Source organism: Polyodon spathula, chromosome 46 (assembly GCF_017654505.1).
Source record: "Polyodon spathula isolate WHYD16114869_AA chromosome 46, ASM1765450v1, whole genome shotgun sequence".
Taxonomy (NCBI): Eukaryota; Metazoa; Chordata; class Actinopteri; order Acipenseriformes; family Polyodontidae; genus Polyodon; species Polyodon spathula.
Window position 1 is genome coordinate 1,674,254 of NC_054579.1, and position 21,018 is coordinate 1,695,271.

A 21,018-nucleotide genomic window follows, 5' to 3' on the forward strand; every position below is an offset into this window, starting at 1 on the left:
CATTCGGATAACAGTTTTAACAAATAAAAATCAGAAAAAAAATAGAACTATACTTGCTTGTTGTATTTGTATTTGTTTATTCAAAATGGAAAGTATAAATATACAATGTGATATTAACATGTCTGTTAAAAAGGTTTCACAAAAAAAATGTAATAAAATCTTAAATAATCTCCATTTAATTAAATACTGTAAGCGCATTATTCTTCATACAATGCAGTGTGTCCACACACAAGGAGAACAGTTTAGGAGAGAAATTATTGCAGGCTAAAATGTTTAGTTTTGTTTGCGTAAAACTCATGTAGATAAAAAAAAAAAATTAGTAACATTGTTAAAGTCTAGTCAAAACGTGTTCTAAGTTTTTGTTTTAGTATTTCTGCAAGTTATGAGAAGGTAAGTGGGTCACCTGACCAGTCAAGAAGACCCACCTATTGGCTAGTGCCTTCATCAGTGTACCCCTGTACTATATGGGTTAGATTCTCAAAGCGAATTACTCCAAAACATCATCAGAACAGTAACATTACAATTTTAAAACCATTTCAAAAAACAACTTAAGCCTATTTACAAAGTCCCCACACTATTTCTGGTTTGGTATCTTTATTCTGTAAATGTTTCCCTTCTAAACAAAAATAAAAGCTTCTGAGTTTGGAGCAGAAAGCTGTATATATGTGTATATGACGTGTGGTGGGTTGGTCCCGCGCTATGAAAGTAGGTAGAGAAAGCACTCAACACCTAAAGGTTTTGTCCAGCACCACATAGGGATTAGTCACAGGCTTGCTTTGCTTGGGGTGTCCTTTCTCAGGATTGGTGCAGGAGGCAGGATTGGGAACGTAGACCCCAGAAGGTGGAGATGAACCCCAGTCTCGTCCCTGGGGGTCCGGGATGAAACAATAGTCCCCAACCTGCTTCATAAGAAGAGGCGCGGTGGGGAGGTCTGGTTGCGAGAGGCAGTCCTTCTCTCCTACATACCCATCTGGTTGGGTTGGATGACTCTGGATGATGCTGTCTGGAAGTGAGATCGAAGGCCGGTTAGCCTCACAGCTCCCCATCGCCTCAGGAACCCTCTCGCCCACATCCGACCCTGAAAGATCTGCAGCCTTCCCTGGCAAGTCCAAATCAGGAAGGGGTCCGAGAATATACCCATCTTGGAAAGCCGAATCCCCAATGCACTGAACTTCCGGCTTAAGAGGAAATCCATTCGGAGGTCCTTGAAACAAATCCGCAGCAGGGACGTAACCCGAAGAATCAACGTTCCCCTTTTCTGGGTTCAACTCTTCCGATTCTGCTCTGCTTGCTCCCGTCAGTAAAGAACCATCGATGTACCCGTTTATCTTGTGAGGAATCTCAGAAAGGCTTCCCACAATGAGGGACAGGCTCTGGTGAGGTACCTGAGGTTGGGTGGAGACGTATCCCACTCTAGTTCCTCTGTTTACTTCTGAATCCCGTCCGGATGCTAGGATCACATCTGGAAGAGAACTGGAGCGTGGACACAGGATGTAGGGCCCGCTGAAATGAAAAGATGAGCTCTCTTTTGTGAGAGTATGAGAGTGTTGGTCGTTCAGCGGCCAGTAGGCCAGTGCCTTAACCAGGCTCTTCACTGTGAAGTCCTTCCCTGCAAACTGTTGGTACAGCCCGTCTTCAATCATCATCTCCTCAGTCCTGTGGAAGACAGACCAGCGCTAGATTATACATCACATATCAGAACTCAACCAATCAGAGTATCTGCCAAACTTCCAGTACTTCTTACCCTGTGTTCAGAGGTCATCCCATGCACAGAGGACCACAAAATCTTAATTTTTTATATAGCTCCTTTCATAGTCGACCACCATCACAAACCGCTTTACAAGATACTCGGGTGTGTGAACTGTGCGTCAGCTGCAGAGTCGTTTACAACAACGTCTCACCCGAAAGAGGTAGCACAAGGAGGTTCAGTGACTTGCTCGGGGTCACACACAGTGAGTCAGGGGCTGAGCTGGGATTTGAACCAGGGACCTCCTGGTTACAAGGCCGTTTCTACAACCACTGGACCGCACAGCCTCCTAAATGAGCCGTTGTAAAACGGATCACCCTATTACTCTTTTTTTTAAACTTCAAAGAACCTGACACTCGTTTCTCTTGAGAAAACATTACTGAAATCTCTTCAAACTTTTAAAAATACACGTTTCTCTGGCTGCACTTTTGTTTGTGCATGACACCACCACGACACAGCACCTGCAGGCTACTTGGGGTTAGGGCTGTATTAGAAGGATCGAAGGTTCGTTCGCTAGCCAGGAATTCGAAGATTGTTTTAAACCTTCGAATGTTCGTCGGACGCCCTTCACGCACTGCGTGAGTGTTTTTGTTTCTTTTTCTGTTAACAGAAATCATTTTTACAACGTGTGAATACTGTTAATCACAATCTCTCTCCGATGCTAAATCCAACCTTTTTATTTGAACAATGCATATTACTTAAACTATGGTAGAATATGTTTGAAACATAAAAAATATATACGCTAACACTAATCATTTTAATTTCGAAAAAACTGAGCACCGTCCGCCCCTCCCCCCTCCAGCTCATGTTAACCAGAGGCAAATTTCTTCATTCTTCATCTAAACCCCTGTGCTGTGTGGGATTTTGTTTGGTTAAATGCCCCCAAAAAAGTAAATGCACACTGTGCAAGCGACTTGTATCGTGGCATAACCAATCTCTGGAATCACTTGACAAGAGTAATTTCATATTATTATTATTATTATTATTAGTGGTGGTAGTAGTCATAGTAAAATGTGATTAACTGATAAGCTGCTTAGTACGGTGACTGTTAAATTAAGTTTGTTCTGCCTCAGTCCTCTGGAGTTAGTGCTGCTGCAATGCAAACTTACTCGCAAGCAGCCTCAATTATGTGTACACAAGAAATATATTTCTATTTTTCTTTAAATTATAAAAGCATGATTACTGTTCTATATAATGTAATATTGAAATCAAATATAAACAAGTAGCTATAGTGACGTCACCAGTAAATTATGCAAATGAGTCCCAACGGCAATGTATTCCGAACCTTTGAAGGTGCAAATGTACCCTTAGTTACAGCCCTACAAGGGATAAAAGGTATGTTTTAGAAAAATGTTTTGAAATTTATAATAAGTGAGTCTGTCGTGAGTAGGCTGTCACGTGTACTGAGACGTCTCTCAAGAGTCATTTCACACAGTTTGAGCAGCCAGAAACCGTAGTGAAATGACACCTCTCACAAAACAGAGACACTCATACATGATGCATTAAAGATCACAGATCTCTGCTCACTGCCTCAAACTGGAATCTGGGGCCGCTAACAGGAGTTCATTTGAGTGGCTTCGACACGTTTCAGTAGGGTTCTGGAACTTGTGGCTCGTGCTTGTGTGTGGCTTTCTACCGCATTCCAGTTATTATTTTTGTGAAAATGTAGTTATTGGAGTAACACAGATAGAAGTTGAAAATTATACACCAACACAACCTTTTCAACCAATCAAACTGCTCCATTGCCGCAGGATATGTCACCATACACTACAGATTAAGACATAAATTGATAATTTTTTCACCCATATAAAACCACTGTAGTTTATGTATATGGTATTTCGTCCATAACTACAACAAACTCGAAATACTAAAATAATTTCAACTCAACTACAGCGAAAACATCGACTTATTTGATTGTTTTTAGTATTTGTACTATATGATACTATTTATTTTCTATTGCTTCAAGTTTTTCTGTTTAAATCGATTTTACAATTATTTTGCCATTTTATGTATGCTGGAAAAATATGTAGAAATAAAAACAGAAAAAGTATATAGATACTGGAATGCAGGAAAGCTGTCTGGATAAGCTTGATGCACACTGCTGTTACGTTTAAAAAGTGATGGATCACCCTCTAGTGGAGGAACCACGGAATTGCATTTTTGCTTCTTAGTTTTCAGTCTATACTTTATTATTTCACTCCAACGTCTGCGTGTCACCATAAAACAGGTACATAAAATCAGATTCTACTTTATCACACTGCTAATGAAAACACCAGCCTCATTACAGTTTAATATACAGAGCTGGCGTGAAGATGCCTGGGGACATATCCACTCAAGGTAGAGAGCTGCATTGAGGTCATAATAAATAAAACAAAAACCCACAACACGTTAACATCACTGCATGATACAATGCAAAACAAGCTAGCGCGTGTGTGTGTGTGTGATATGCACACATGGGATTCAACAGCGCCCCCTGTTGCCACAATGTGTTCCCTGCAGCTTGATCTGTGTCAGCACTCTACATTGGCTAGATAAACCACAGAATGTGTGCTTTTTTTTAATTATTTAAAAAAACATTGGAATTAGGTGCGGTGTTCTATACACAGGATGACATCTGTACACAGGACAAGACGTACTGGAATTTTGGATAATACTTCACTGTGATTTGCAACGCTGTATGTAAACATGAGTCATCTAATAAATAGGTGTTTCATACTGGCGTATTCCTTAAAACAGAACAGTACATACAAAGTGAATCTAAGCAATGCAAACGCTTAGTTCACTGTGGTATTTCAAAACCTAACCGAGCCGCTCAGTCAGTGTATAATATGCATGTCCGTACCATGAGGCTAGAGGACACTCCAAGATCTGCACCTTGCTGATGCAGGCGTCCTCCATACTGTCCTGAGAGAACAGGAGAGGACCATGGGCTGCCTGTGGAGAGACCCAGAGAAACACGTAGAAACAGAGCATTTTCAGATCAGAGACACTCTTTAAAAAAGCGTTGTTTTCATTGAAAAGCTTTCCTTTACAGGCGTTGCAAGGGGGTCTCTCACTGCTTACGGCTAAAACTGTGGCAATGAAAAGGTTCTACTGGACACCAACTGTAATAGAAATATGTCACAATCTCCTTATTAATAGAATCATAGAATACAGCAGTGTACCAAACAAAAAGACTCCATGTGAAAGAATGCGGTCTGAATCATTGGTATGACTAGAGTTTAAAACAATGTGGCATTGAAAGGGCTTACTTTTACTGGACACCACCTGTAACAGAACCACTAACAAAATCTAGAATTAAGCTTTTTACCAAATATTAAGACACAAAGGTGTACTGTCTACATACAGAAGAAACTGAAAACCTCACATGCGCTCAAGGTGCCCGCCCCCTTTGTATACAGTATATGTGTCCCGTTATTATTTATTGCATTATGACTTATTGCATTAGTGTTGCAGCGCGGAAGAAAGCCGCCACCATTACCTATTATCGTTTTGTGGCGTTTTTAGAACCTCGTGAAGATGCGTGACGATCAGCTACTGAGTATTTCATTAGCTGACAGTCGCGAATCCTTATTAAACTCGTGCAGACTCTGGCTGAGGGGTAATAAGATGACAACTAGCTAGTTAACCCCTCGGCCAGAATACAAAAGAGCTGCAGATTGGCTGCACGGGGCAGAGAGTAGTGGAGAGAGCGAGAGCGAGAGGAGTCTGAAACAAAACAAACTAAAAAAAATAAGGATCAATGAAGGCAATCGCTCACCCTGTCCTTCTAATAATACAGTGCCTCTTTCCATTGGAAATTGAGACAATGAGAGGAAGGCTTACCCCGTGTCTGTCTGCCAGGACCTTGCTGTTTAGAGGGCTGGGAATCGTGATGTCCCAGTTATTCTTCAACCTGAAACACAATGAGACACCACCGCTCAGGATATTAAAGAATGTTAGCAGAGGCTTCTAAATCCATCCTTACCTCTGATTAGCGACATCACTGCGCCCTTTAAAAAATACCCAAAGTGGAACCATTACCCTATCCCCTTGCAACACTCCTTACAAGTTTTTTTCCCCCACATTTACTCTATGTTTAACTGATGTATTTCTTAGTGTTGCAGGGGGACAGATTAGTGGTTGCACTCTGGTGTACCAGCTGTACTTAGAGAGATGTGTTTCACAGCTCTACTGAGACCACAGAGGTGCTGTAAATTGCTAAGCCTAGTGATCAATACGTGACGACTGAAACAAACAGTGATCTACAACGTGAATCTAAAGAAGATGAATTTGGTACATAGTTAAGCTGGAGGATGGTTGCCTGGGTTACATCACTCTTTATTTTACTGACCGTTTGCATGTCTTGTATCCATACACCAACGCAACAGGAACAGCAATGGAAAACAGCAGCATGGCCAGATAGGCTGGAATCATGAACTCTGCAGTGCAAGAACAGGGTAGACGTTACACAGTGACAGGGGGAAGGGAATACCTAGACGGTGTCACAAGTGATGCTGAATCTGCTAGGCTGGTTTGACATTGAATCCCTTGAACATTGAATCCCTTTGCATGGAGGATCTCCGTAGGTAAGGCTCATGGTTCGTCAACTGATTCAGATTCAGTTGTATTGCGTCTGCCAACTGATGATGTGAGGCAGAACAGTAATTGGATACCAGAAAATATGAATAACTGTGAGTTTTGGTCTTCTTCAGTATTCTGGATGGAAGGCATACCTTGCAAAGTGTGAGCAGAAAGAAATGTATAGTAACAATGTGTACAGATCCAGAACTGTTGTCACGGTGCAGAAGTAACCCTGACACATAAATTAAAACATAATCCTCTTGTTATGTGCATGTAATATGTGCCAAAGCAAGTCATCAGTGACTGGGCCCAGACTTTGTCCAGCCTGCAGTCATTTGGCTAAACACTGTAGAATCTTGTTTGAATGCAATGATCCTACAGGAGTTTCTTTCTCTCATTTAAATGTAAACCCAAAAGATATTAAGAGGATTGAGTGCATGAGTTGTGAAGGAGGTCACTTAGTGAAATGGGCACATCTAGGTAAATTGGAACGTGTAGAAGGTGTCTCAGCTAAACGTGTCCAAGTATCTTGTAGGTACGAAGTGAGGAAGATGGCGTCTCACACCTGTGATGCTAAACTTTGGATAAAGAGACCTGTGATGGTATTTTCAGAACCAACCAGAGCTGAACCCGGCACAGAAGTTGAATCCTGCTGGGAACGTGGGGATATGCTGGACATGGACTAGGCAATTTCAAATATGGAATGAACTTTGATATAAAAATGAAGTGTTAGAGGCTTTCTGGAAGGAGGGATAAAGAGAGAGTATCCTTGTACGACCAGTAGATGGCTCTCTTGTTCCATGAAATAGGTCAGTCTACACATGTTTTTAATTAAGTACTTAGTAAAATGGGAATTTCTAAGAGAATATATAATGAACGATTTACCATTTGTATATCTTATCTTTAGAAAGCAGGACGCTTGATAAAAAGCACCATTCCGGCTAAAAAGTGAACGTTAATCTACAATTAATGCTCGTTTGGTTGTTAGTAGCTTATTGATCCCAGACTCTCATCAAGCAGCTTCTTGAAGGATCCCAGGGTGTCAGCTTTAACAACATTACTGGGGAGTTGATTCCAGACCCTCACAATTCTCTGTGTAAAAAAGTGCCTCCTATTTTCTGTTCTGAATGCCCCTTTGTCTAATCTCCATTTGTGACCCCTGGTCCTTGTTTCTTTTTTCAGGCTGAAAAAGTCCCTTGGGTCGACACTGTCAATACCTTTTAGAATTTTGAATGCTTGAATTAGGTCGCCACGTAGTCTTCTTTGTTCAAGACTGAACAGATTCAGTTATTTTAGCCTGTCTGCATATGACATGCCTTTTAAGCCCGGAATAATTCTGGTCGCTCTTCTTTGCACTCTTTCTAGAGCAGCAATATCTTTTTTATAGCAAGGTGACCAGAACTGCACACAGTATTCAAGATGAGGTCTTAATAGTGCATTGTATGCACTCTATTAAGTAGTGCATCATCGTCATCATCACCGTCATCATCATCATCACCGTCATCGTCGTCGTCGTCATCGTCATCATCACCGTCATCATCATCATCATCACCATCACCGTCATCATCGTCACCATCATCATCATCAAGTGACTTGCTCAGGGTCACACAGTGAGTCAGTCAGTGGCAGAGGTGGGATTTGAATTGCCCTGGACTTTAACCACTGGACCACACTGTCTCCTATATCTCTGAGGTACTGGATAAATCCCAATCCAGGCCAACACGACTGGCCAGGCTGGGCTAAATCCTGCTATTCCCTGATTAGAACTCCAAAAACAAAACTGAATAGAGAGGGAACGGAAAAAGGAATGGGAACAGAAAAGGGAAAGCAGGGTTATAAACTTCCACTAACCCTGCTGCACCCAGTCCTGGGGCTCAGAACTCCCCTTGTTCAGGTATATTATTGAAACAGGTGCCAGGACTATAAGGGAAGGAACATGTTTTACAGGGATGGCTAAAACTCCTGGTCGCTGAAGGATTTAATAATATTACTGATTGATGGTAGTTCTGAAATCTTGGGTGCAGCAGCAGGGCTAACCCTGCTCAAACTCCTGGCTCCTGATCATTTCAATATTAATAATACTAGACTTCATTGACGGGAGTTCTGAACCCCAGGACTGGGTGCAGCAGCAGCAGGGCTAGTGTGAGTTTCTAACCCTGCTCAAACTCCTGGCTCCTGATAATTTCAATATTAATAATACTAGACTTCATTGAGGGGAGTTCTGGACCCCAGGACTGGGTGCAGCAGAAGGGCTAGTGTGAGTTTGTGTTGGTATAAATGCAAACGGGAATACAGATGAGAAGGTCACCAGTCAGAAATGGGATGCCTCTGACCTGCCTGTGTCTCCCAGCTGACCTCCTGGCTCCAGTCGCTCCACAGCCCCTTGTAGCAGATCGGACAGTTTGTGGGGACGGTGGTCATCCTCACCTCCGCGGTGTACCTGGTGGAGGGGCGGAGCTTCTCCGCTGAGAGGGAGTGACTGGAAGCCCCCTGCAAGGCCTCTACAACATACGCTGCCTAGAACACAGTGCAACCATTAGACTGGATTCCAGTATTATTCCCCTAACCCAGATCGAGCCACTCAAGAATTTACCAAATCCTTCTGTCTGATCTGTTTACTGTGCTTAAAAACAAAATGATTCTGGAGTTCGATTTTGATGACTTTCACGTACTTTTGTAAAAAGACGTTCTATCGGGGCAGAAGCTTTATCAGACTTCTTTGTGCTTTACAATACTTCCCTATGCTTTACCAGACCAGTCTGTGTATTACAATACTTCCCTATGCTTTACCATTCCTCTCTGTGCTGTACAATGCTTCCCTATGCTTTAACAGACCTCTCACTGCTTTACAATGCTTCCCTATGCTTTACCAGACCTCTCTGTGCTTTACAATGCTTCCCTGTGCTTTAGTTATCACTGTTCTACATTTTGCTGTGCTTTTACTATGATACATTTTCTCTATTCCAGTATACATGACTCAAATGATAGCCTTTGTACCCTTTCATTCATAACCTCAAAACGGTCATTCATAATTCCAAGGTCGGACTACAAGAAATCAGACCAAGGGCACAAACATCCTGCTTTCCGCACTCTGAGAGCTACAACCGTTAAAAATGCGTGAGGCACAGCAACTTGCTTCCTTCAAATTAAGGCACAGATTTCCATTTTCACGCAAGTTTTGCCCACTTTAAACTCCAATGCACAATAACTGGAGCCCGTCTCTTCAAAGAGGCCAGTTCGTTACCTCCCAGGCATCCTCGGCTGGCTTGTAGCGGATTTCAGTTTTCGTCCGGATGAACGAGTACTTCAGAGGAACGGCTTTCCAGCTCAGAACAAAATCTTTGTTCACCAGCTGAACAGAGACGTTGGTCGGAGGCCAGGGCTTAACTGGAAGAGGAAGAGAGACAGAGCTAGCCATAATCCTTTACACACGTACATGCATTAGAGTTAGGGCTGTAACAATGCATTCTGCATAAAATATCATATCGTAATACAGGTCTGTGTCATGTGTATCACGATACAAGATCAAAAACACAGCTTAGCTCACTGTAGTTCACAGAGTGGAATAAATAATAAGTGTGTTTCCTGAATACATACTCTCCTTAACAGCAAGTAGCCGGGTTCCAAAAAATACAGCGTTATACATCCCCAACTGTTTAAATAATGTACCTGTCATTTTTCTGTTCATTGTCAACATCCTGACAACTTTTGGATCATTATTGCTGTCTTACCTGACCATGTGGGCAATAATCCTTCCACTAACAGTGCTCTAGAGCGGACATTTAGAAGCTATAGGTGTAAAAAGTGGTGAGGTTGTTAACAATGAACAGAAAAATGACAGGTACGTTATTTGAACAGTTGTAGCAACAAGTGGGGACACGTAAATTATATGATACCCAGCACTGATTTTTTTAAGATGATTTTTGGCTGAAAATGATCCAGATAATACTGATTAACTTAAACCATGTTAATTCACACTAATTGCAACTTTCTCCCTAGGTCTTAGTTCTTCCTCTCCTTCACACTAATGTTTTCTTGGTTCGCTTGATTGCTTTTGTTTTCCTTCTCTCCCACAACAAGGGGTGGATTAAAGTCGTGTATGTGCTATTTCACTGACGGGCGGTTTTAGGTATACCAAACCAATGAGGACCATTGAGTGCAGTGCAATACTGCCTTCTACTGATGCCCTGTTTATAACAGGTTAAGTACAGTCAAGCGGTGAACACGTTTTTACATAATCCATCAATCTGTAAAGTGGTGATAAAGACTGTGACCCCCAGCGTTATCCAAGTCTCTGATTCATAGAGAGTAATGTATTAGTGCTGATCTGTCCTGTGCATTCAGATGCCTGATTGGAAGGGCTGGAAGCTCACTGTTATGGCTGGCTATGATCTCCTTGCGCTCTTCTGCTGGTTTCACGCTGATCAGGACCTCAGAGAAATTCGTTGTGGGGAATTTGCACTGAAAGAGGACGACTGGCTCTTCTGGATTGGATCTCACTGCTTCTGGACTGCACACCTTCTCTCTCACTGCTTCTGGTTGAGATGAGGGACTGGGAGGGAAGCAGCACACCTTCTGGGAGCAAAGCACACAGTAAGAAATGGCTCTCTGGGCTCAGCAGCGTGGCTCTTGGATGAGGAGGGACTGGGAGGGAAGCAGCGTGGCTCTAGGGGTTAGAGATGAGGAGGGACTGGGAGGGAAGCAGGGTGGCTCTAGGGGTTAGAGATGAGGAGGGACTGGGAGGGAAGCACTGGGAGGGAAGCAGCGTGGCTCTGAGGAGGGACTGGGAGGGAAGCAGCGTGGCTCTAGGGGTTAGAGATGAGGAGGGACTGGGAGGGAAGCAGCGTGGCTCTAGGGGTTAGAGATGAGGAGGGACTGGGAGGGAAGCAGCGTGGCGTGGCTCTGGGAGGGAAGCAGCGGAGCTATGAGGAGGGACTGGGAGGGAAGCAGGGTGGCTCTAGGGGTTAGAGATGAGGAGGGACTGGGAGGGAAGCAGCGTGGCTCTAGGGGTTAGAGATGAGGAGGGACTGGGAGGGAAGCAGCGTGGCTCTAGGGGTTAAGCTGAGGAGGGACTGGGAGGGAAGCAGTGTGGCTAGCGGTGGCTGAGGAGGGACTGGGAGGGAAGCAGCGTGGCTCTAGGGGTTAGAGATGAGGAGGGACTGGGAGGGAAGCAGCGTGGCTCTAGGGGTTAGAGATGAGGAGGGACTGGGAGGGAAGCAGCGTGGACTGGGAGGGAAGCAGTGTGGCTAGTCTAGTGGTTAAGACTGGGAGAGAGGGAGGGAGTGTGGCTAGTCTAGGGTGAATGACTGGGAGAGAGGGAAGCAGTGTGGCTAGTCTAGTGGTTAATAACTGGGAGAGAGGGAACCAGTGTGGCTAGTCTAGGGTTAATGACTGGGAGAGAGGGAACCAGTGTGGCTAGTCTAGTGGTTAATGACTGGGAGAGAGGGAAGCAGTGTGGCTCTAGGGGTTAATAACTGGGAGAGAGGGAACCAGTGTGGCTAGTCTAGTGGTTAATGACTGGGAGAGAGGGAACCAGTGTGGCTAGTCTAGTGGTTAATGACTGGGAGTGTGGCTAGTCTAGTGGTTAATGACTGGGAGAGAGGGAGTCAGTGTGGCTAGTCTAGTGGTTAATGACTGGGAGAGAGGGAGTCAGTGTGGCTAGTCTAGTGGTTAATGACTGGGAGAGAGGGAGTCAGTGTGGCTAGTCTAGTGGTTAATGACTGGGAGAGAGGGAGTCAGTGTGGCTAGTCTAGTGGTTAATGACTGGGAGAGAGGGAGTTAGTGTGGCTAGTCTAGTGGTTAATAACTGGGAGAGAGTGAACCAGTGTGGCTAGTCTAGTGGTTAATGACTGGGAGAGAGTGAACCAGTGTAGCTAGTCTAGTGGTTAATGACTGGGAGAGAGTGAACCAGTGTGGCTAGTCTAGTGGTTAATGACTGGGAGAGAGTGAACCAGTGTAGCTAGTCTAGTGGTTAATGACTGGGAGAGAGTGAACCAGTGTGGCTAGTCTAGTGGTTAATGACTGGGAGAGAGGGAGTCAGTGTGGCTAGTCTAGTGGTTAATGACTGGGAGAGAGGGAGTCAGCGTGGATAGTCTAGCGGTTAATGACAGGTCTATTCAGATGCTGTGCAATACTCACTCTCCCGCGGAGCCATCACGGTAGGTAAGGTTGAATTTCAAAGATTCTGCCAGCTCTCTCCTGACCTCCCACGTGCAGGTGACCTCTTGCAGTCCATCAGAATCACACTGTAGGTTTTGAGGGTTTGCATCCTCCGCTGGATAGTAAAACACACAGACTGTTTAGCCTTTTAACTGGTTCATGTTAAATGAAACCCAACCCTGCAGTTACTGAAAGTTTGCACATGTAAGATTCTGTACACTATTGAAATGTTTACACATGGACGAGTGCTAGGGTGCTACTATTCCTGTGTACAATCTCCATTCGCGTGATTTATAATAAGGTCATACCTGGTGTGTAGAGTGTCTCTTATTGTATAAAACGTAACTGCGCACAATTCTCTTATACAATAATAGACACCCGACACACCAGGGATTAATTTATGGTAACAATAACAGAAACGTATGCAAATCTACGCCAAACATTATTTCTTCAATCAGACATTGAGAAATGTCGAAATGTCGAAATGTTATCATGTCAGTTTCTATTAGTATTATTACATATTTCCTACATCCACCAGGGGGCAGTGTTGCACGAGAGAGCAGCCATGTTTGAGTGCTCTACTGAGGCCAGGGGACTGCATCACACTTTTTTGAAGGATGTGACGAGCGAAGCAGAAATCGATACACAGAGTGTGTCAGAGAAGAGCACACTGGTGAAGAGCACTGTGATATTTCAAGCTAATCTTTAAGATCAGTCATTTGTAGGTCTCAATGATGAAGGCTATCAAAATGACTTCCTTGAGACTTGAACAGGTTGACAGTTATGAGACGTCTTCAATTCCATTACAGTCTCTGAATACATTGTATTTAACATTGTGCAGTCTGATCGTCTTATTTAACCTTGTACAGTCTGATCAGGTATTTCACCTTGTGGAGTCTGATCAGGTATTTAACCTTGTGCAGTCTGATCATCATATTCAACCTTGTGCAGTCTGATCATCATATTCAACCTTGTGCAGTCTGATCATCGTATTTAACCTTGTGCAGTCCGATCATCATATTTAACCTTGTGCAGTCCGATCATCATATTTAACTTTGTGGAGTCTGATCATCATATTTAACCTTGTGCAGTCTGATCATCATATTTAACCTTGTGCGGTCTAATCATTGTCAGGACTGCTTTCGAATAGACACTCTACTAACAGGCCCTTGATCTATGAGTATTCATATTTGTGGCGCTCAGCATTTCCAGGTTTTGTCCAGTTTGTCCCTCATGCAGGCAGTGCTGCAGTTCTAGTCTGTCTGGTGACGTGTCGTCTTGTGCTTTCACTTGGTAATAAAACTGATCACAAATAAATGAATGGGGGGCATCCTTGGAGCCCATGCTTTCAATGCAACTTAAACTTTTCACTTATTCTTTCGTTTACTGTCCCTTTACCTCTTCATCGTGTTTACACTCATTTTATAGATGTTCTTATTGCAGCCACTCAAGTACGCATGTATAATTAGTCAAAGTGCCTTTATACTAACGTCAATGCTTACTGATGTATTAGAAGCACAACTAATGGAAACATGGGGCAGATCACTGGCAACAGGGCAACATCTGCAAATAAAAAGATACCTGATCTTATAATTAAGAAAGAGGGAGAGCATTTTTGTTTATAGACCAAATCTCGATTTACAGAAGCTTCCACGTAAGCTCTCATCTCCTCCGTGTCTTAGTGTTGGTGTTAGCAGCTGCATGTCCACCTTTGCATCGCCGTGTTTTAACACAATCCTCAGGTCTGAACAACAGCAGCGGCGGGCAGGCTGATCTGATGACAGGAGAGACCACGCTGTCGTTAAGTCCTTTGTTTTGGCATTTTGCTATTTTCTTACTCAGATATTGCATCCTAAAATACAACATTACACTACACTGTTGTCACCCAGTTCGTGCAACAGGGAATTGCTTTTTATATTTTAAAATAGAGTTATTTTTTGCACATTTTTTTTGTTGGTTTTTATTCCCGGCACAGACTTACCCAGTATGACAGGCAACTAGAACTGAAGAGCAGTTATTTGAGTAACTGCAAATGCTGAGAACACCTTTTCAAAAAAAGATAAGGGGACTAACAAAACTAAAGTAAGGTTGAAGCTACTTTAAAATTATTACTGGTTCTCCTTTTACTGTGTTTAGATGCATTTTGAAATGCAGCTCAACAGACAGACTGCTTCACCCTGGTGCCTTTGCTTTAGGCCACCTGGTCTGATTAGTTCCAGAAAGCATTGTCTTTGAAATATCGGCACATTCTGCACAAAGTACAAAGAACCACAACCTCTTCAACTGAAGAAAGCAGAAACCAGTGACCATATAAAGTTGACAGGCCCCCTTGCAGGTGAACAGGATTTATTTACATATCAACACACTGAACATCTCACTTGACACTACCAGCAATGGCAGCGCACGGAGCACATACAACACAGTGCAAGAAAACGTTGGTGGGACCTACAATCTCTGAACTAATCTCTGTTCAGTAATAAATGAACGCTGCTGAAAAGCTTGATCCTGGAGGATAAACGGTTGGAGGGAAATGTGATGCACGCATACGTGACGCATTACTGAATTAGGTGTGTTTACTGTTGTTTTTTTTAATACAGTGCAGTCCGTTTATAAGAATCACATCCGTCCCGGGTGTTCTGATTCTTAGACGCGGATAATTCTTAAAAGCAGACCGATTTGATTACTGTGGTGCAGAATCAAACGAGAATGATGAGAGCTTGTTCCCTGGCTGCAGTGTAACGGGTTGACCACTAGATGTCATGAGTTCCCGCATGTATGCGCGCCCACGACAAATCCACAGCTGCTTTCCTTAACGAATTATGGACAATAGTCAATTGGTTAACTGCTTGTTAAAGTTAATGACACCTCGATAGAAATGGCTTAGCCGACAGCTTTGTGATGGGGGTATAGAGGCGTAAGGAAGCAGAAGTAACAAAAAGAAACCAAAACTCGAGTTAAGAGATCTAGTGTTTGATCCACACGAAGTACTGTTAGGTAGGTTTATTTTGTTTGTTTTATTAGTGGTTGTTTTGTCACTACAGTATAAGAAAAATAAAACCAACACCGGTTTAAAACTGTAAATCAAGACTCCAGCCTGGACATCTGCACTGTCCTCGGCCACTCTGTAGTGCCATCACCAGTTTAAATGCAGTATACAGATGTCAGTGGTGCTCAATCACTGAGGACAATACATCAAAACTTGTGTGTAAGCAGCTTGTTATACGATCACGGTTATGACTCAAGGCTGCAGAATCCTATTTTACTACAGTATACTTGAGAAGCAATCATCTTGTGACGGTGTCTAATCTAACTGTCGTGCAGTGTTACGTGCAATGGCCTTTGAACTAAAATGACATTGCAGAACAGTATTTTACTGTCAGGACTACCACTGCATTTAAACATCTATGGCTTGCTTATTTTCTGTTGCGATGCAAACCTCACAGTTTTTTTTTTATTAAACGGAGATTGAAAACATTGCAATCCCCTCCTCCTCACCATGCCGCACTGTCTACATGCATATCACACAATAACACTGCTGCACTCAGGACGTATTCAATTAACGTGTATTGACTTTATTGAAACACATTTTCGCTAGCAGAGAACACAAAAAAAAACATAGCTACACAATGCAGTGGCGCAGTCACGTTTGATTGCAAACAATGCAGTGTTCCTGCATCATTGCACTATCCACGTCATTGCACTTGATCAAGTATCGTACTGCCTCGACATGATTATTATAAGCAGATTGGTTGATTCTTACAAGCAGATTATTTTACATTGGTTGGTATAGGAGTGATTTGGTCCCAGTGGTTTTGATCACTATATGCAGTTGATTCTTATGATTCCTATAAACAGACTGCACTGTAGTGTCAATTTTAAAAAAATAGTTTAGCTTAGAGAACCAGATAAAACACAAATTCTAGATTTTTTTTTTAAATAAAGATTTTTTTTTTTTTTTTCATTTCTGCCGAAGATGTTTATACTGTGTTTTAGACTCACCTCTTGCAGTCTTCCAATCCACCAGGGGGCTCCACTCACTCCACTTTCCGTTACCTTGAAGCCTGGCTCTCACTCGCGCCTCATACTCACTCCCCGCTATGAGAAGTGATGTCCCAAACGCAAACTGGGTCACGTCTTCTGAAATCAGAACCAGCTCTGAGCTCTGCAGACAAAAACATCAATGGATTTAGGATGACCAATTACCAGCCTTCACTGCAACAATCCCCAAACAGCTTAGAATTGAAGCCAATTGCCTCTTTCCACACTCTACCGCGGATGTGATCTAACAGCCCCTGTAGGGCAAAGGCCAGCCTTGCAGGTGTCATCTTGAGCTGCTTGACCAGTAGGGGCCGCTGTGAAACAACCCCTGACGGTTTTCCATATTAACTCCTGGTAGCACCAGAGCCAGTTGAAGCTCACCTATAGAATTCCCAGCAAATACCAGAAACTTTGCACAGCCAGGACCTACACCATGCAGCTGTGCCTTTACTAGGGGAGACCTCGGGGACCCTCATAGGCTGCAATTTAGGATCCAGTCTGAGTTTTCTCAGAATATTAAGCAGGCCACGCCCACTCTTCAAGCCCCACCCCCTCAGGCTGCCAGTCTGTGCATTGCCACGGTACCTGCCAATCCTGGAAGGCCCTCTTGTAGCTGATCTGGTATTGGAGCCGCCCATGGAGACGGTTGCCGGGCGGGTAATCTGTCTGCCAGCTCAAGGTGATGTTCCCTTCTTCGCTCAGGTTAGCATGCAGGTCACGCGGGGGTCGTGGTCTGACTGAAAAATAACACATAATAGAACATTTGTGAAGAGACGAAAAATCTCTCAAAGCACTGTACAATACAAAGCAAACACAAATCACAGTAAAATGCATTCGGATCAGGACTATGAGAACAGTATTTAAAGAATGAATACAAGCATATTTAGACTGAACAAATGCCTTACACTGTACATGTACTACTATGTGAATACAAAGATGGTTAAAACGTGCAGGAAAAATTCTAGCATTTAAACTATAAACTATTAACAGCCCTGTGTATAAGTTAATACGTTGGGTGCCTCTTATTGTATAACAGATATTCATAAGAAAGTTTACAAACGAGAGGAGGCCATTCGGCCCATCTTGCTCGTTTGGTTGTTAGTAGCCTATTGATCACAGAATCTCATCAAGCAGCTTCTTGAAGGATCCCAGGGTGTCGGCTTCAACAACATTACTGGGGAGTTGATTCCAGACCCTCACGATTCTCTGTGTAAAAAAGTGCCTCCTATTTTCTGTTCTGAATGCCCCTTTGTCTAATCTCCATTTGTGACCCCTGGTCCTTGTTTCTTTTTTCAGGCTGAAAAAGTCCCTTGGGTCCACACTGTCAATACCTTTTAGAATTTTGAATGCTTGAATTAGGTCGCCACGTAGTCTTCTTTGTTCAAGACTGAATAGATTCAATTCTTTTAACCTGTCTGCATATGACATGCCTTTTAAACCCGGAATAATTCTGTTCGCTCTTCTTTGCACTCTTTCTAGAGCAGCAATATCCTTTTTGTAGCGAGATGACCAGAACTGAACACAATATTCAAGATGAGGTCTTACTAACGCATTGTGCAATTTTAACATTACTTCCCTTGATTTAAATTCTGTTGCATGCAGTGTGGGTGAGAGAACAGCAAAGCTGTACAAACTGCTCAAACTGTGTGAAATTACATCCTTTACAATAAGAGACACAAGACATATTAACTTATTATAAATCACACCAATTATGACTGTACTAAATTACTGTATTAAAATGTATTTTTATAGAACATAATTTTTATCACCCCCCTTCCAAGTTGTGTAATGGTGCAGACCAACGTGGGTTTTTTAAAGGTTCTAGCAATTTTGGTAAATATTTTCTTTGGAGAAATTAGCATCAAGTTCATCAAAATTTAAAGAATTGTCATCAAAAGGATGCAACTACTGCACTGCGATTGGCTGATTTCTGACATGTGGTTTATAATGAGCATTTTAGAATTGCTGCATATCTAAAACCTCCCCAGAGTCTATGAGTCTTTTTAGAAGCAGACACCATGGTTAGAAAACAATGTTAGTTAATAAGCCTGGTAAATAAAGACAAGAAAACATCAAATTCATGTAACTGGATATTAAACCGCTATGGATGGATTAACAGATTGCATTAAGTCAATGCTGAGTCAGAGTGTCAGGTATATAAGCATGGCGTCTCACCATTCTCAGACAGATTTACGCTCTTGTTCAGCACTGGAATTGGCACTGAGGGTTTGAACATGTACTGCTCTTTTTTCCCAACGGCAAAACTGGTGACATTCTCCAAGCAACTCCAGCCAATCACAGATGCAGAGATGTTTTCAAGGGGGCTGGTTTGCTTGCATTCCAACTCATCCCTGCAAGGGAAAAGATGGGATGGGACAGTCGGAAGAGAAAATGATGAGATACAGCCAAGATATAGTGCAGAACCATTGCATAGCTAATGTGGTGCCTCTGCCTGCCTGCAATGATACTGAAGATCATTGAGGGTATAGTGAGCACACTGTGGTCCCGTTCTACCAGCCTCACCCCATTGCAGCTGCCCTATACTTGTGCTACCATTGTAGTGTAATACAGAGCCATTGCAGTGCCGCTGTATGTCTGTCTCTCATTGAAGATCATTTAGGGTATAGTGAGCACACTGTGGTCCCATTCTACCAGCGTAACCCCACTGCAGCTGCCCTATACTTGTGCTACCATTGTAGTGTAATACAGAGCCATTGCAGTGCCGCTGTCTGTCTGTCTCTCATTGAAGATCATTGAGGGTATAGTGAGCACACTGGGGTCCCATTCTACCAGCCTCACCCCATTGCAGCTGCCCTATACTTGTGCTACCATTGTAGTGTAATACAGAGCCATTGCAGTGCCGCTGTCTGTCTGTCTCTCACTGAAGATCATTTAGGATATAGTTAGCAGACTGTGTTCAAATTCTACCAGCCTGTTGCTATGGAAGAAATACAGTATAAGGACCGTTGCTATGAATATAGACTAGGGCACTATAGTGCAAACTATAATCTGTCACGTGACAGTGTTTTATGGAATCACAAGACGGTTTAATAAATGTACATGTGTGTGTGTATAAGGAGCCTCTCCAATATGCACAGTACCATGTATCTATGTAGTTGAGGTGGTACAGCTTCATGGGTCGCAGTCTGTGTGCTTCCACACTCTCTCTCCAGGTACAGGCAGTGTAGGACTTGTAGTCATTGTAGCACTGCAGACTGTGTGACAAGAGCCCGTCTGTGGACACCAAAGAACCAGTTAAAACCAGCTCCATTAGCACAAGCAACATTGTCACTGCCCACAAAACAAATAGGATATCTTGAAGAGCAGGTATCCGCATTTATCTACGTATGTTTGCGATCATTTAGACTGGTTCTTGTCGCTATCAATTATTCAATAGTGTTTGAGAAGTCTTTCTAAAGGCTTTGAGAATGAGTTCAGGAGCAGCTCTGGGATTCTTGCTGCCTGCCATAGCCTTTAGTGATGGAGGCTGGACCATCTTTATATTAGGAAGCGCCACCTAGTGCACGGCTAGTGTACTGCCAGAAAAACAAAAGAAAATCCATAGTGGCACATCACTAGATGGCGCTGGCTCTTATTTCTATAAAGGCATTTTGGTTGATCTAGCCCACGTTGGATCTATGGAATCTATGGAAACTATGAAGAGCTGTTTCTGAAGTCAAGCAAAAGCTCCTTAACACATACTTACAAGAGATAAATAAGAACCAGTAACAGTAATTGCAATTATAACCCCTCACTGCAAACAGGGAATTGCAATGTGAAGGAATTATCTTGGGTTGAACAACTCTGAACAGTCCTTAACAAAACAGTCCTTAAATCTGTCATGAAAAACAGAGGTTGTCAAAATGGTCCAATGCCAAAGTCATGCCGATTACATTTAGGGTATTTGTGGGATACATTGTCCTGGTATATTCCTGCTGTCTTATAGCTTTCCATGCTGTAGTGATTGTAGCATGGTGGAACCCAGGCCCCCAGAGGAGGGTAAAAGGCAATTATGAGAGGCTAGTCTCTCTGTGGGTCTGGCTGAGCCACCTAGCCCCCTTGATTTTCAGCCTTGTTTTTACATGTGTTATCTTTTAAACCCAGAACACTTTACCAAACTAGTCAAGTGGAAAGGTGTGAGATTAACCCTACCTTTATCTGGTGAGTGGGCCCCACAGATCACACACAGTGTTATCAGGGTGACAGCGATGCTCTTAATCACAGTCATTTTCCCTCAAACCCAGGAAAGGGGAAGTGGTGCCAACGCAAGATCAACAGACTCTCTCGCTGTCGTCTCTCAAGCTCTCTATATCCGGCTTTACTTGGTACCTATAAGAGAAGGGGGAAACGCAATCAGCCATCACCTCAAACTCTCCACAATATGACAGAAAGCAAAAAGTAAACTAGACGAGCGTTTCAGCTAGTGCCTTCATCAGTGTCATTGAGGTGACACTAGAAGAACCTGAGTCAAGCAGACAAGCGTTTCAGCTAGTGCCTTCATCAGCGTCATT

General features: G+C 43.0%; 1 protein-coding gene across 1 annotated transcript; it reads right to left on the reverse strand.

Annotated features, from left to right (window-relative positions):
- Positions 1-174: 174 nt before the first annotated feature.
- On the reverse strand, positions 175-20,831 carry csf2rb (colony stimulating factor 2 receptor subunit beta). Its single transcript, XM_041237846.1, has 13 exons — positions 20,660-20,831; positions 19,609-19,741; positions 18,683-18,858; positions 17,093-17,244; positions 16,469-16,631; positions 12,449-12,584; positions 10,684-10,835; positions 9,555-9,697; positions 8,644-8,827; positions 6,081-6,168; positions 5,573-5,642; positions 4,590-4,681; positions 175-1,656 (listed from the first exon to the last, which is right to left on the reverse strand). Exons 1-13 carry the CDS (start codon positions 20,733-20,735, stop codon positions 723-725), a joined length of 2,499 nt encoding a protein of 832 aa, XP_041093780.1. The 5' UTR covers positions 20,736-20,831; the 3' UTR covers positions 175-722.
- Between the last annotated feature and the right edge of the window lie 187 nt (positions 20,832-21,018).

Excerpts from the sequence above, each read along its gene's own strand:
- csf2rb (XM_041237846.1), bottom strand. The coding sequence starts at position 20,735 with ATGACTGTGATTAAGAGCATCGCTGTCACCCTGATAACACTGTGTGTG. Across the intron at positions 8,828-9,554 it reads CAGCCGAGGATGCCTGGGAG|GCAGCGTATGTTGTAGAGGC; the intron begins GTAACGAACTGG and ends ACTGTGTTCTAG. Across the intron at positions 5,643-6,080 it reads GGATACAAGACATGCAAACG|GTTGAAGAATAACTGGGACA; the intron begins GTCAGTAAAATA and ends ATTGTGTTTCAG.